The 14375-nt window shown below is 37.9% G+C and overlaps 1 protein-coding gene across 2 annotated transcripts in view; it reads left to right on the top strand.

The window, feature by feature from the left end:
• LOC144207118 (uncharacterized) overlaps nt 1-14375 on the top strand; it is an 85859-nt gene that overhangs the window by 70632 nt on the left and 852 nt on the right. The window contains exons 4-11 of one of the 2 annotated variants that reach the window (XM_077732368.1): nt 1229-1323; nt 5016-5192; nt 6987-7027; nt 11986-12097; nt 12473-12616; nt 13663-13776; nt 13854-14024; nt 14202-14327. In XM_077732368.1, the coding sequence (XP_077588494.1) occupies nt 11996-12097; nt 12473-12616; nt 13663-13776; nt 13854-14024; nt 14202-14327 (657 nt within the window). In that variant the 5' untranslated portion in view covers nt 1229-1323; nt 5016-5192; nt 6987-7027; nt 11986-11995. Of the gene's footprint in view, nt 1-1228; nt 1324-5015; nt 5193-6986; nt 7028-9774; nt 9951-11985; nt 12098-12472; nt 12617-13662; nt 13777-13853; nt 14025-14201; nt 14328-14375 lie in introns of those variants that run through there. The other variant, XM_077732367.1, reaches the window with a different exon arrangement.

Here is a 14375-nt window from a genome sequence, read left to right as displayed (position 1 = left end):
CAACTGTAATCTGTATTTAATACATAGCTAAAAAAAACACAGCTTTTCAGACCCATAGTGTGTGTCCATAACATTTATTTAATACTTGAACTTTTGTCATCAGTAAACCTTTTCTTTCTTTGTTTGTAATGCTTTTCAAGGCTTTACCCACGTCATCTTTTATCTCTCATTTGCTCGATAGATTTTTCCTCCCCTCCTCTGCTTAGCTCTTACTTGCATGTTTTTATCCGGCATTTCCAATTCAAGTTGAGCCTCACTCTCCACTTGCCAACAGCCTGCCTTGAGCAAAGTGCCATTTTTGATTGCTGTTACGCCGTGTCCCATATACAGTCAACTTGACCTAAGATTATGAGAAAAGAACAATTCTGACCTGCCAGAATTCACACATCATTACACCACTATGAGCCTTTGCTCTTATTGGTTACTGTCAATCATCCATGTCCTTAAGGAAGGGGACATTTTCAGGGCAGAAAGTCATCTTCAAACTATCTAATTACACTGCGGAAAAGCAAGAGTTACATCAGCATGGTAAAAGTTGGTCACACAGTGGACTGACTTCCATTCTTTGCAGCCACAATTCCTCTTGTCCCCTTAGTTCCCAAAACACTGCCTTTTTAAACAAGTGTATGATCAAATGCTCGATCTGCCAATACCTGTTTCAGTGTAATATGTCCTCTTAATCCATGGTGCGTGATGACAGGCTATTCTATATGATTAGGTTGTGGTGTTTGGCCCCCAGGCTAAGACATTTGTAGCAAGAGATTGAATTGAGCCGCCAGAGTCATTGATTGAAGTTATTTTCACCTTCTGAATGTGCAGCTTTGATAAATGACAAACTGGGTGGGGTAGTGGCAGACTCCAGCAGAATACTCCACATCTTTTTTTTTCCCCAGCCCATCTTTCATATGATATGATTTCACGACACATGAAGCGGTCTGTGATTATTTGCAACAAAAAAAAAAAAACAAATTTGCAACTTGCAGGACCCCTTTGCTATGACCAGAATGAGTTTTTTTTTTTAAGGAACAGAAAAAGGATTTCAAATTTCCCAATGCAAACTTTTGTTCAAGTCACTTTGCATTGTTATATATGAACATCCATCAAACACAAAACTGTTATCTGCAGACATGCCGTATGGTTAAAAACATTTAAAAAAAACAATGCAAATACGTAATAAGCAAAATTGTCCAAAACATTGAAACTGTCTTGTATTTTTCTATTGCTTTAGGTGAAATGCCACTTGTTTTAAATGTGCAATCCTGGAAGAATTTGCAGTGCACAGATGTGGAAAAACACCAATACCATGACAACATGCTCCAAAAGGTCAGAAATTTGAGATATAAATTTATATGACTTGCTTATACTTGTAATGTTTGGATTTAAAGTGTCAATAAGACATAATGTCCCACATAGACTACTGCAAAACAACACCAGGAACATATTTAGCATGCTAGCAATACATTTTACTCCAATGTCACCAAGTGGTTTGTTTTCCCTGCAGTCTTAATAGTTTGCGTGCCTTTAGTTTGATGCTCAGTGAGTAGGCACAGTCCAAAGTGCAAATGTCCATCGGCAAAAACACATTGTAAGCTCATGAAATACAACCCATGCAGAACATTTTGTCAGTGATGTTTGACAGGCCTTGACCCCACACAATGACTAGACTCTCCCCTGTGGATAAAAAGCAGGGTCCAGATTCAAACATGTTTTTTTGACTGTATGTGAGGGATTAAAAGGCATCCGTGAGAATGAATGTCAGACATTTTGGATGTCTTCCAAACTGATAGAGTGAGCTACCACTGTTTCGACCCCCCCTAGGGGCTTGGTTGACATTTAAATGGTCTATGCCAATGAACAATGCATAAAACAAGGAGTGCTGTTGCAATTATAGCCAAGGTCAGTATACTGCAGTAGAGTTTACCTTGATGTCAAACGTTCACCAAAAGCTTACATAACTCTTACGATCCCCTAAATACTCGCCATCCTTAATTCATTTCCTTTGAACGCCGCCATCAATTTGAGTGAAGAAAATATTAAGAAGAAACTCCGACTATGCCAATGGAATGATTTTTTTTAACAAGGCTCACTTTTTCTGTTTGCCTGCTAAATATTCAAGGAGCAATGTTTATTGATGAGGTGTCACTCAATCTGAACAGTGCCAGTGCGTGGGCCGTGACAGTAAACACACACATGACCCAAACACACACTTTTCAAGACGCTATAGCAAACATGGAATGACTCACTAAAGATTTGAAGGTCATTTGGTTCCTGTATGTGGTCATTAGTTGGCTGTTCTATGGCATGCACAAGCTATTTCTCCAGTTAATCCCTGGAGAATTGCATATCCCGCTTTAACTCTTATTTCCCGTCTTTCCAATTGTCTCTGCCCACATTCATTTTCTTTCTCTAACATTCATTTTCATTCCAGTCAAGAATCCAGCCCCCTTATAACTTGCCACGGATGATCCCACCCTCTGCCAGTCACACTTGCTTATCATATCAACACAATCCCACAAGCAGCCATTCTCAAATATAACCGTCACTGAAAGTTTTTCTGTCACAAATAGCCATCTATGTATTCATTCTTATATATATTTTAGGTAAGAGCTGCATAAGGACACAAATATTCAAACATTTTGCCATAACAAAGAACTTTATCAGATTGAAAATTGCACCCGAGTTTGAAAATAGGATTTTATTTGAACAAAATCAACATTATACTTTAAAGTAATGGCATTATAATGGGGAAAACAGCCTAAATAGGCATCTATTAAAGATAATATTGTAGCAGTTTTTCATAACCTAAAAAACATGACATAATTTGTTCCCCAAATGCTCAATCTCACTCCAAATCAAGTCTGCATTTTCAATATCTTCAATATTATATTTGAACAATTCTACCAGCCTGAAAATGTACTATTTCACTGAAATTACAGCACCCACAATTGGTGGCAGTAATGCACTCGGAATGTGAAGAAAGCAGAAAAGGGCCTTGAACAGTCTATTTACTTGGTCATATTCCGTTTCTATTCCACTTGTGCTAATATTGAGTGGGAGGCTGTTGCTACTCCAGTGTTTAAAAGCATAAAAGCAGGGTGAGGAAAAGTCATTTTATTTGGGACGCATGACGTTTTTGCAGATCAATTTCCAGGAAGCATTTTATCATTTAAAAGAAACGTCAATCCTGCTAATTAAAATGTGTATCACAACCTCAATTACTGAGGAGAGATATAGGAATGTCCACCAAGTGAAAATAATACACAACGAAAAGAAACCCAAGAAGACAATTATAATAACAAATCATACAGATTCCTACAGGACTAATATTATGTCTGGATGTCTGTGTTTAGCATAATTGGTGGTGGAATTTTTCTTCAAAAACTCTATGCATCCCATTTTCACGGGATTAAAATTGTCTGACATTCTTGGCAGTTTTTCTGCAAATCACCACAGTTCCTCGGTTAAAACTAATCTTGTGCTAATTGGATTATAAGAAGCAAACTATTCACACCTCAGAAAATATAGCCTTCTATATGTATTAGTATTATAAAAACCATCCACGCCCAGGAAGGACATGAAAGCTAAAAAAAAAAAAAAGCGAACTATGGACTTTTCTGTAGTCAATATGCCTTTAAAGACTATAAAGTTTTGACAAAAATTCAGTGACAAAAAAGCATCAGAGCAGACAACATTATTTGAGAGGCAAAGCACATCTGCACACCAACCTGATGATCAATACCAAGACTGAAAAAGCAAACAGAAATAAGTTTTCTACCCTCCCGAGAAAAACAAAACCATTAAATTATAGCATTTAGGTTGTCCTTCTGTTGCAGATGGTGCAAGCAGACATTTTGTCCCCTATTTTTGAAGGGCACTTAGCACCATGCGAGTAGACAGATGGAGACGCGGAGAGGTTAAGATCCGGGGCGACTCCAATGGCGTCTCCCCGTGTGAGCCGTGACAGCGAGATATAGACGCCTCCGGGTGCCCTCGCCGTGAAACTCAGCAGCTGTTCATACGTTCATCTTTTCTCCGACTAACCTGGTACTGCAAAACAACTGAATTGAGCTGAAAAAAAACAATTGATTGTTTAAAAAAATGACTTTTTGGTGGGCCAATAGTACGGTTTAAGCCAATATCTCTCATAGTGGCATTAATGGTATTCTCTAGACATTAGAGCACACCCTGGGGACCTTTGTGACGTATTAGACACATCCCAATTAGGGCCTGTGGTGAGCTAATGCTTGGAGCCTGGGTCGAGGGGCAATAAGACAAATAAGGAAATCTGGCAGATTTAGTTGTTTTTTTTGTGTGGGAAAGCAGCATCAAGCAGATAAAGGTTAGGACATAAGAAAAAAATAGGAAATGCATTCGCTGCTGAGGTTAGCAACAGCTGTCAGTTATTTTTTGGGGGTGGAAAAGTTTTGGTTGAAGTGGTATTAAAGAAGTTTAATATTAAAGCAGGGGTGGGTAATTATTTTCATAAAGGGAATTAACCTGTGGCTATAATCTTACATATTTACATGTATATGTTCATTAATTTGTATAGTCCCTTTGTCCAATAAATTTAACTCTAACTGAAGTGCAGTTCAAATGTAGTTGCCAGATGACCAATCCATTTAAAGTGGAACCTTTGGTTGAAATGTACTGTTGACAAGCGCAGTGAATGAATGGGCTCTTTAACTGCCAATCGCCCAATGAAAATAGATTGGACGCCTATTGCCGTCAATGGCAGAATACGAGTTAACTTCACACACTAACTTGTCTAATGTTGTCTGTGGTATTTTGCCTATTCAATACTGTCATATTATTTAATGAACAGCAGAACAAACTGACCAGAGGTGCGTGCTACTACAACAAGAATGCCATGTTATTATCACCATTGGTTTGTTTATTTATTGTTGTTTGAATAGGAAACTACGTTTGTTGGAGAAAAGCCGACATTAAACAACATTCATTAATCAGCATTACATACAAAATTGCTTCCCTAAATCATTGTTTTACGGGTCTGTCAGGACCATGGACAAGTCATCAGCACCGCGGACAGAGGTCTTCAGCACCGTGGACAGCTGTCGTCAGCACCGTGGACAGATGTCGTCAGCACCGTGGACAGGTCGTCAGGACCATGGACAGCGGTCACACCTGTGACTTGAATTGCTGGGATCGGACAAGAATGCACATTGCACGTCCAGGTACCGTGAATTAGTTAATAAACCAATAATCATTATAACAATATTCTATCTTTTAGGAAACTTTCACTAGTCAAAGACAGACACTTTTTTTTAACAGTGACTGCCCCATGAAAGACAATTCCATCTTATATTGCTCACATTTATGATAATGTAAGATTGCTGTAGAAGTGAAGGTGGGCTAAAGTAGTGAGAAGCCAATAGCTCATCTTTATGATTTTGTGAAGAGCATCCAAAGCTGGAAGGATATTAGCAGATGAAGGGAGATTTACAACCCGTCTTACATCAGGAATATGAACTTTTCCTATTTAAGACTGTGGTAGTCAGACTTTCAAGGCAATCCATTTTTTTAGGAGCTGATCAATCTTTCCACTTCAATTGGATTGTGACAGATGCTTGAAGGAACTTGATTTTCTACTACAACAGAGTTGTTTTTTTACATAGTGGTTCATTTACCAGTTTCAGTTTTGCGTCCAGTTATGATGTGGACATCATTTTTCTCAGAAACTACATCAAGCAATAAGATATTTTTTAGTTTTTACACTCATCAGTTCTCAATTAGCCTAAATATCATAAAGAAAATAAAATGCATGCCTTGTAAGAGTCTGAGTGTTAGGAGGTTAAATTATGTATATGGTATTTAGCGTGTTGATACAAGATATGTAAAGAGAATGGAGTTATTGGCAGGGTGAAACACAAATCAATGAAACCTTGGTCCCCCTTGGCCTATTCTCATTAGGAACTTGGTTCACAAGTGGCATGGATCATACAAGCTCATGTTTCTTATGGCTTGACGTCCGATAAATCAATGTTTCAGCACTTGCTACACAATCTGTTTCCCTATTGTGTGGCTTCACTTGATTAAACACATGGAACCAACTGTCTACGGGTCGACCCCATTTTGAAGTTGCCCATCTGGATGGCTCAATGCTAAGAGGTAATATCATCATGTGCTAGTTAGTTCCTGGAATATAAGCTATATATATCGCACTTGCCCACAAATTGAAGGAAACTCAAATATTCTCTCTGTCATCTTGCCAAATTTAAAGATTTTTTATTCTCATATTTCACATTTATTAGTGTCTGTCCTTGTATTTTTCCCAGGCTTGGTTCCCTCTGAGAGCTTATTACGAGATATCCTTTCCCTTCCAATCAAATGCAGCTAATGATGGAGGGAGTTTCATAGTTAGAAGCTTGAAATGAGTTTGATTTCCATGCTCTATACCTTTTTTTTCTTTACATTTCTCCGACAGTGTTTTAAGATCTGAATAGGCACAGAACAAGCCTGCAGAAAAATAAGATATTTGAGAGGCAGTGTTGTGTGTTATTGAAAAGAAATGCTACTGTCACTACTCAAAACCCTTTTGGCCCAACAATATTTATGAGACATACCCATGGTGCGATAGACAAGCTGTCTTTTGAACTTGTTTTCCTTTCTTCTTTAGAGAAAAATGTAACTAAATCATGTTTTTCACAGTTTTGACACAAATAGCAGATGTCCAAGCCTTATTTTAAACTGTGTTGATTCTTCTGGCAGGCTGACAAGTAGAGACTTAAAGAAAAAAAAGTGAAAGATCGACATAAACTAAAGATTAAGTCTTTTTTTAAGCAATCCGATGTTACCAAACAAAACCTGTCATTTTTCCTAGAGTTACATCAGTTTCTACTTTGATTAGTTGAGCAAAATATGTCCAAAAAGTGACGGATAAATAACACAGAATACACTGGAAAGTTTGTAAATGGCTTCACTATTACTGTTGCGTGATTATTTTTGATGCATCTGTTTTTTTCTTGCAGATGCAGTTGTTGGACTACATTTAAAAGTATCCACATTTGTGGTGAGTAGTCATTTTTGTACATCCTACCTATTGTTCATGTCTCAAATCCCCATAAGTGTATTATACTATAAAATAATGCCCTGAAAAAAGAATATGTAAGCAGCTCCTTAGAGCTAGTCCCTAAAGAGACTTGCTAACGTGGACAAATTTAATCAATTAGTTCGTGGCGCCTTGACAGAATTTGTCAAAGTCGGACAAGCGCTTACTTCTTAAACAAGATAGTGTCCAGGACATAGCCACTTCCAAAACCCTCAGTCAGCATCTGTAACATTTCACTGTCACCTTCAATCAGTGACCCTAGATTTGCTGCACACACCAGCTGCCGCAAAGGACAAAAATGCGGGCGATTCTGCTGCAGATTGGCGGCTTTCCGTCCTTATTTGTCTTTTGATCATAGATCAATCCCTGACTTAGATGTCCTCTTAACAATTCCTGAAGCTCAAGTGGATAAATGAGCTATTCACCTCTATGTTATGCCCCTTCTTAATCCCCCTCGGAAGCAAGAAGCCCATTTGTCCTTGACTGTGACGGATTCTCGGGTCAATACAGGCACTGCATTGCTGTTGTGGGACTGCCCGGCAAAGCCGCTGCTTGGCACAGCAATACTTTGACTGGAAACAGAGTTAGACGGAAGTGGCGTGTGAAAGGAATCACCCGAGTGGGCTTGACCAAGCTAGTGGACAGCCGTGATGCATATGGTTGCCTCGCTTACCCCCGTCTCTAGACAGAGTGTTGGATACTTCAAGTTCTCTGTGGGGAGCCAAATAGAAATTGCTTTTAGTGATTGAACTCAGGATTAACTCAATAGATGACACGTTTTTTTATTTGTTCATTTTTCAAGACGCTTATCTTTACGAGGGTCGCGGGGGTGGTGGAGCCTGTCCTAGACAATAACAGGCAGTAGGCAGGGTCTACCCTGAATTTATTGCCAGCCCCTTTTACTTCATTGGCTGGCAGTGACGGGCTAGACCGAGGGTGTCAAATAGTTGGTTCGCGGGCCGCTTTAACGTTGATTTCACGTGGGCCAGATCATTTTAAAGATAATATTTAGATTTTTTTACAGATCTAAAACAATGTTTATTTGGGCTTTTTTATATTTATATTTTTAGATTTTACAAAATGATTTTTGAACTAAAAACACAGAAAAAATGGATTAAAAAATTACAATTATTGATTTATAAGGGGGTAAATCAGGAAATTTAATATTCTTCCATACTCTTTTATGCTGAAAAAACAAAGTCGGCACTCATGATTTACTTTCCCGGGCCACACAAAATGATGCGGTGGGCCAGATTTGGCCCCCGGGCCGCCACTTTGACACATGTGGGCTAGACGTTCATTTTATTTTGACCTGGTACTGCAATTTTATCTTTTATTACCATCAATGGCAGCTAAAGAGTCAACATAGACACTATTAGGGGAAAATTTTGGAAACAACATAAATGAATTATCAGAATCAAATACTCTCTTGAATAATAATTTTATGAATCCTATAGTGTCCATGAATTTTCCAAACTGCACAATAGAAGCCAACCTAATAAGGACAGCCAATTAATTCAGCTTGTGGTAATAAAAAAGACACCTGCGCTTGATGAGAGGAAAATAATCAAGAACATTTTTTTTTTGATTCGCGCGATTGTCCTTTGGATGAGCATATGATTTTCTAATTAACCTACCACAGTGAGGACACTGGTGAATACAATCAGTCTGACCCTTTCATTAATTTTCATGAATCTATTTATGACACTGTTATGATCAGTTACTGCTGGGTCTGGCATTATTATGCAACACCACAGTGTGAGCAGGCTAGCTGAAGAAAAGGGAAGACCTAAAGTGCATCGTCCATTGCGACAAGCTCATATCATTAACATTAACAAACAAGTCCGACCTGGAAGCTTGAACTGGTTTAAATGTTAATAGTGTGGATCATTAACTCAAAGATTAACACGTGATTTTAAAATTCAAAATGGTTATTTATTAGTATACCACTTATACTCAAAAACACAAGTTTTTAATGGCTATATTTTTAAAATTACCAATATTTTTTATTACCTACCTTTGTATACACGTCTTTATGTTAAAGGAATAGACAACATATAAAACCTGTACACTCCAGCCAAAATAATCTCACGTATTAAAAAGTCAATTTCATTTTTTCAGATGTCCTAAAGAAGGAAAGCGTAAATAAATCCATTGAGCAGATGCACGTCACACAAAACCTTACTTTCTCCATTTAAGATGGAATAAATGTGCAATTTTTCCACACTGAAATGCCTTATGCTACAATTTTCCACCATTTTTTATGTCTATTTATTCCTTCAGGTTCACATTATGATTGACCAATCACTATTTATTTATTTAATATATTTATTTATTCAAATGTTCATCTTTTTTGATGTGTACAAACCCTTAGCGTGAGTGTACATCCATATACACTTGTATACAGCATTAATACGTTTGTTCCACTTGTTTTGTTGAGGATCTTCTGGTGAGAAAAGCATATCGTACTATATTCGGCTTCCCATTTCCTCTCCAGATACAACACATCCAATATTAATTGAGCCAAGTTTCCCCGAGTAACATTCGTAAAACTGTGTCATCACCTTGTGCAATTTTGAATACATTTGGAAAATAGTTCAAGCCAAAGCTGCTTATCACTGTCAAAGTGTCATTTCCTCTTCTCAGGACTTTAAATCACATGAGCACGACCTCTATGACTTCCTGTTTTGTTTTGCGCACATACCAACATTGGCTGTTTACCTTAAAACTGAGTGGCTATTTCTAAGAATAGAAAGATTTGTTATTTAGGAATGACCATGGATCAAGAAAAGCTGGTTTTGGCATCTTTAGCAGAAGCAGATAAGCACAAAGAATCATCAATAGCAAGCGAGTTTAACCTTACCAAATCTTCTGAAGTACTATGGTATGTATGCTCAATATTTCCGGATAAAAGTCCAATACAACAAGATGTCAAACACTGGGGGTTAATAAGATATTGACATAACTTTAGCTGCTATTAATGTTCTCCTGCTGATATCATCTATCGATTCATTCTCCATCCTCTTGTTTTAGTTGTTGTGATGCCCAGTAACGATTTGTTATATTTTGGATGACATTACCCTCTTGATCACTATTTCAGACGATAACATATCACTTTTAAAACATAATAATAAAAATAGAGAAAGTTTGTCGCCCAATAAAAAAGAGGAACAAAACATAACCACGGACTTTCCAATGAGGTCATCACAAGTGATATTATCTTTTCCATCCATAATCTCATGTACATGTTTTTTCCTTTCATATAATAATCCTCTCATGCCTAACCAAATGCTGACAATATGCAGCCAACTTGTCCTTAGATAGCGGCAAGCTTGACAAATTTGTTATCACACTTTAACATAGCGCGTGACAAGGTTATTAACATATTGTTTGGCATGTAGTGGCATTTTGGTGCCCTTCCAAGACAGAATACCAGATGTAACTTGTTCAAATTGGGGAACATTGTTTATCAACTGTCAGATATAAAAACTATGAGGGATATAGGACAACATGCAAAGGGCTTTCTGCAGTTTTTGCAGACCCGAAGTCAACAAATAATAGTCCACATTTTTGTCATCTTTCAAATTACTGTTGACAACAAGCACTATAGAGCAAAAGTAGGCCACATAGCAAATTCTGTTGCTGGCAAGTTTGTTTATTAGGGAAAGAAGGGTCACAGTTTTTTCTTTTTTGTTTTGTTTTTCGTTGCGAGCCCTGCAGCGTCCATGTTCGAGTGCTCTTCTAGAAGCGTGTTTTCTCTTCATTTTGTTATCATGCAATCCAAAAACATTCATTGGTGGTTTAAGGTTTGGTGTGTAATGTCATTTGGATATGAAGGTAAACATTTTTGAGTGCTTCATGTGACTACACATACGTACATATATATGCGTGTGTGTGTGTGTGTGTGTGTGCGTGGGTGAAGATAATGGCTTAGGTTTTATTCTCTGAAAGTGCACTCACTCTTTGTGAGTGGGTGTTAAAAGTACCCTGAGGTTCTTTTGTGCATATGTCTTTGCTTTTATTCATGGAAATTTCTGATACTGCTTTCCACCATGAGTAGAAAGTACTACTACTGTGTGTAGAAAGTACTAATATTTTGTAGTTGTCACTGGAAAAGGGTATCTTTAGATTTATTTATTTTTTTAAATACAGACTGCAATTTATACAAAATAGGTGCAACTTGTATATGTATTTATTTTTATTTTTTTAACCCTATTGATAGTCTCCACTCTACTTCTACTTTGTTGGCAGAGTAGTTTACATGTGTTACTGAAGTGGAACATTTTACCATATATTTAGTAGTGTTTTGGAGTGAGATCAAGTGTTTCATAAACAACTTATTTTGCATAATAAAAGTCATAATTAATGTAATAATTATTCATATGTTTTGAACAACACAGTCTGTGGTTAGCAGTACATTGGCTATTATGAGTCGGAACGTCCACTTGATATTTGGGCAGAGGGCAACAAAAGAAAAATGCAAAAAAATATATAGATTGGAATAGATTAGATAACTTTATTCATCCCATATTTTGGAATTTTCATTGTCACAGTAGCAAGAGGGTGAGAATACAGACACAGAAAAAGACATTTTAGACATGAATAAATGTGTAATAAATAAATTAATTAATAAATACATAAATTAATAAATATATAGTATATATTTAAGATATTTACCGCCATGTTTAAGGAGAAAGGCTTGCGGATATGGGTATAAAGGGATCCTGGGACCAAAAGTTGCAATATGTAAATGAACCAAACCAAAAAAGATGCATTGTATTTTGGCCTGGACCAAAGAACGCACATTTTGTATATTCCTGCTGTAAATACGAGACTTCTCTTGTTCCCAGTAGGGAAGTACTGGATCTAAGTGCTGTATTACTTTTATAGCAATTAATTTTACTGTTGGTGTCTGGCAGGTCTGTTTCGATGGAGAAGCAATCCGCAGACAGTATGAGCGTCACCTCTGTTGACCAAGAGAAGCTGCTGCTTCTCAACAAAAACACAGAGTTGCGGAGAGTCAACAAAGAGGTACAAGGTCACCAAATTTTGCATTCCCGTACACTGGCTGTATTACTGATGTTGGAAACGGCACGCTTCACAGTTGAAATCAGAGGACGTGGGCGGTGTGTGAAAAATTGCAGCTGAGGTGTAGAAATGGCTTTTACTCCCACAAATCATACAACCTTGAGCTACTTCCTCTAGTTTGACTGAGAAGAAAAATGATTCCGTCTCTGGAAAAAAAGCTATTATTTATTTCTATTTCACATGAACTCAAAGCCTGATGAATGTAGGATTCCATTACATGATTGATTAAGAAAGGGAGAATAATCCAGTTGCGGCTTCATTGAAATCCCATCAGATATTGATGGGAACGTTGCTAATGATGAAAGGATTGTGTTGCAGCTGATGAAACTGAATGACGAGTGGGACCAGATGTATCGTAAGACCACTGTGGAATTGCAGCATAGGCTGGAAGCTTTGGAAGTGGAAAACGCCATCCTCAAAGATCTAAATGACAAATTACTGCTCAAAGTTGATAGCCAGCAGGTAAAGGTACACACACACTAACATAGGGTTGATCATTTAATGTCTATTGTGTGTTGAAATGGGTTAATAACTCCAATCCATATGAAGTGGGACCCTACTATACATATACAGATTATCGTGTCTTCACTTATCACAAATTCACTACTTTGCATATAATTTAAGTAAGTTGCATATAATTTAAATAAGTAGATAAAAATGTGAAAAACCAAGCTGAAACTCGGAAGCCACTTTTGCTACTAGGACTCAGCACTGAAGATTATTTTTCTTTTAGGTTCATTAAAATATGAAATTTTATGCTGAAACTTGTAAGCAGCATATGTACCAATTCAGGGTGTCCTCTGCCTGATGCCTGTAGTTAGAAAGTGAATTAAAGGATGGCAAGACTGCCAATTGAAATTTGAAAGTGTAGCCATCCATACCAATGACTGATATAAGAGGCTTACTTCACTAATGAAGAGTAATGGATTCAGAAAGAAAGGAAACACAGCAAAGTCATGCAATTCCAATTCCGAGCACAGATTCTCGCGGGACTGCTTTTATAAGAAGACGTCTGTGTTTGGCCAATTATTGCCAAATTATCACCATAATTTTACAGACACGTCTCCCACCATTACTAAAATTCATCAGTTGTTCCCAGATAATGTAATACTTTGCGGAATTGGGCTTTTGCATGTCTTTGGCTATGTTCTACTTTTATTTTGTTAATAGATTTGTGGATATAGTTGTTAAAAGTTCTGCATGGCTTGTTGTTCCTTTGCATTTGTGTCCACTTCTGGCTCCTTGTTAGCCTCTCCGTAATGAAAACCACATTACGCAAGCACAAAGCTACAGACTGTAAAATCACAGACCTTTCTATTTCCAACTGCTCCGTTGTGTGGTGCATGAAATAGTTCTTTCCACCAAGTATGGATGTAAAAATCACTTGAACTCTAGAATTATGCATGTAGAATGGTAGGGGCAACTCAGCGTGGTTCTTCTGCTTCAGTTCTTGTCTCTGCTTTCCAAACTCTTAACCACGTAACACCATTTACTGATGTTTGTGACAGAGTGCAAAGAACTATTACCAGCAGGCGCTCATGCTGGAACTGAAGAAGAATCAGGAACTGCAAGACTATGTCAAGGTAATGGAGGGCCGAGTACTCAAGCCACTTGTCCAAAAGGTACTTTCACCTCCCCTTTTTTTTCTGCAGGGTGATAATCTGACAACCCTGACATAGGTTATCTTTTATCAAAACAGGACACGGTCAGGGCAAGCGTCCCCGACGCTTTGTCCTCGAGCTGCCCCACGTCATGTGTCTCAAGGGCTCTTTCCAGTTCCATGGGACATCCGCAGGGCAAAGCCACGGGCTGTGATTGCCACCGAGAAGTTGTCCAGTTAAAAGAGCAACTGGAAGCAATGAGGTGTCAGGTGGGCTTTTTATTCGAGCACAGAATACAAATGCTTTCCACTGTTGCTATGGAGAAAAAGTATGGAATTAGATGGACAAAAGCACCACCAAGTGGTGGCTGCATTCTGTCCTGCAATTTTCTCAGGAGAAGAGGACCGGATGCATTATTTATGGATGATGTTTCCATGCGTCCTCAGACTGAGATCTACGAGGCAGAATATGAAATGGAGCACAACGTCCATAATTACACAAAGGAGGATAACCAAAGACTCAGGAAGAATTGGGAAGAAATGAGGCAAAAGGTGGATCTAATGCAAGAGCAGGTAGTTGTGTAGACTTTTTTTTAGATTAAAATTACTTTACTGGCAAGT

Source organism: Stigmatopora nigra, chromosome 14 (assembly GCF_051989575.1).
Source record: "Stigmatopora nigra isolate UIUO_SnigA chromosome 14, RoL_Snig_1.1, whole genome shotgun sequence".
Classification (NCBI taxonomy): Eukaryota; Metazoa; Chordata; class Actinopteri; order Syngnathiformes; family Syngnathidae; genus Stigmatopora; species Stigmatopora nigra.
Note: the sequence above shows the minus strand (reverse complement) of the source record. Positions and strands in the feature narration are given on the sequence as shown.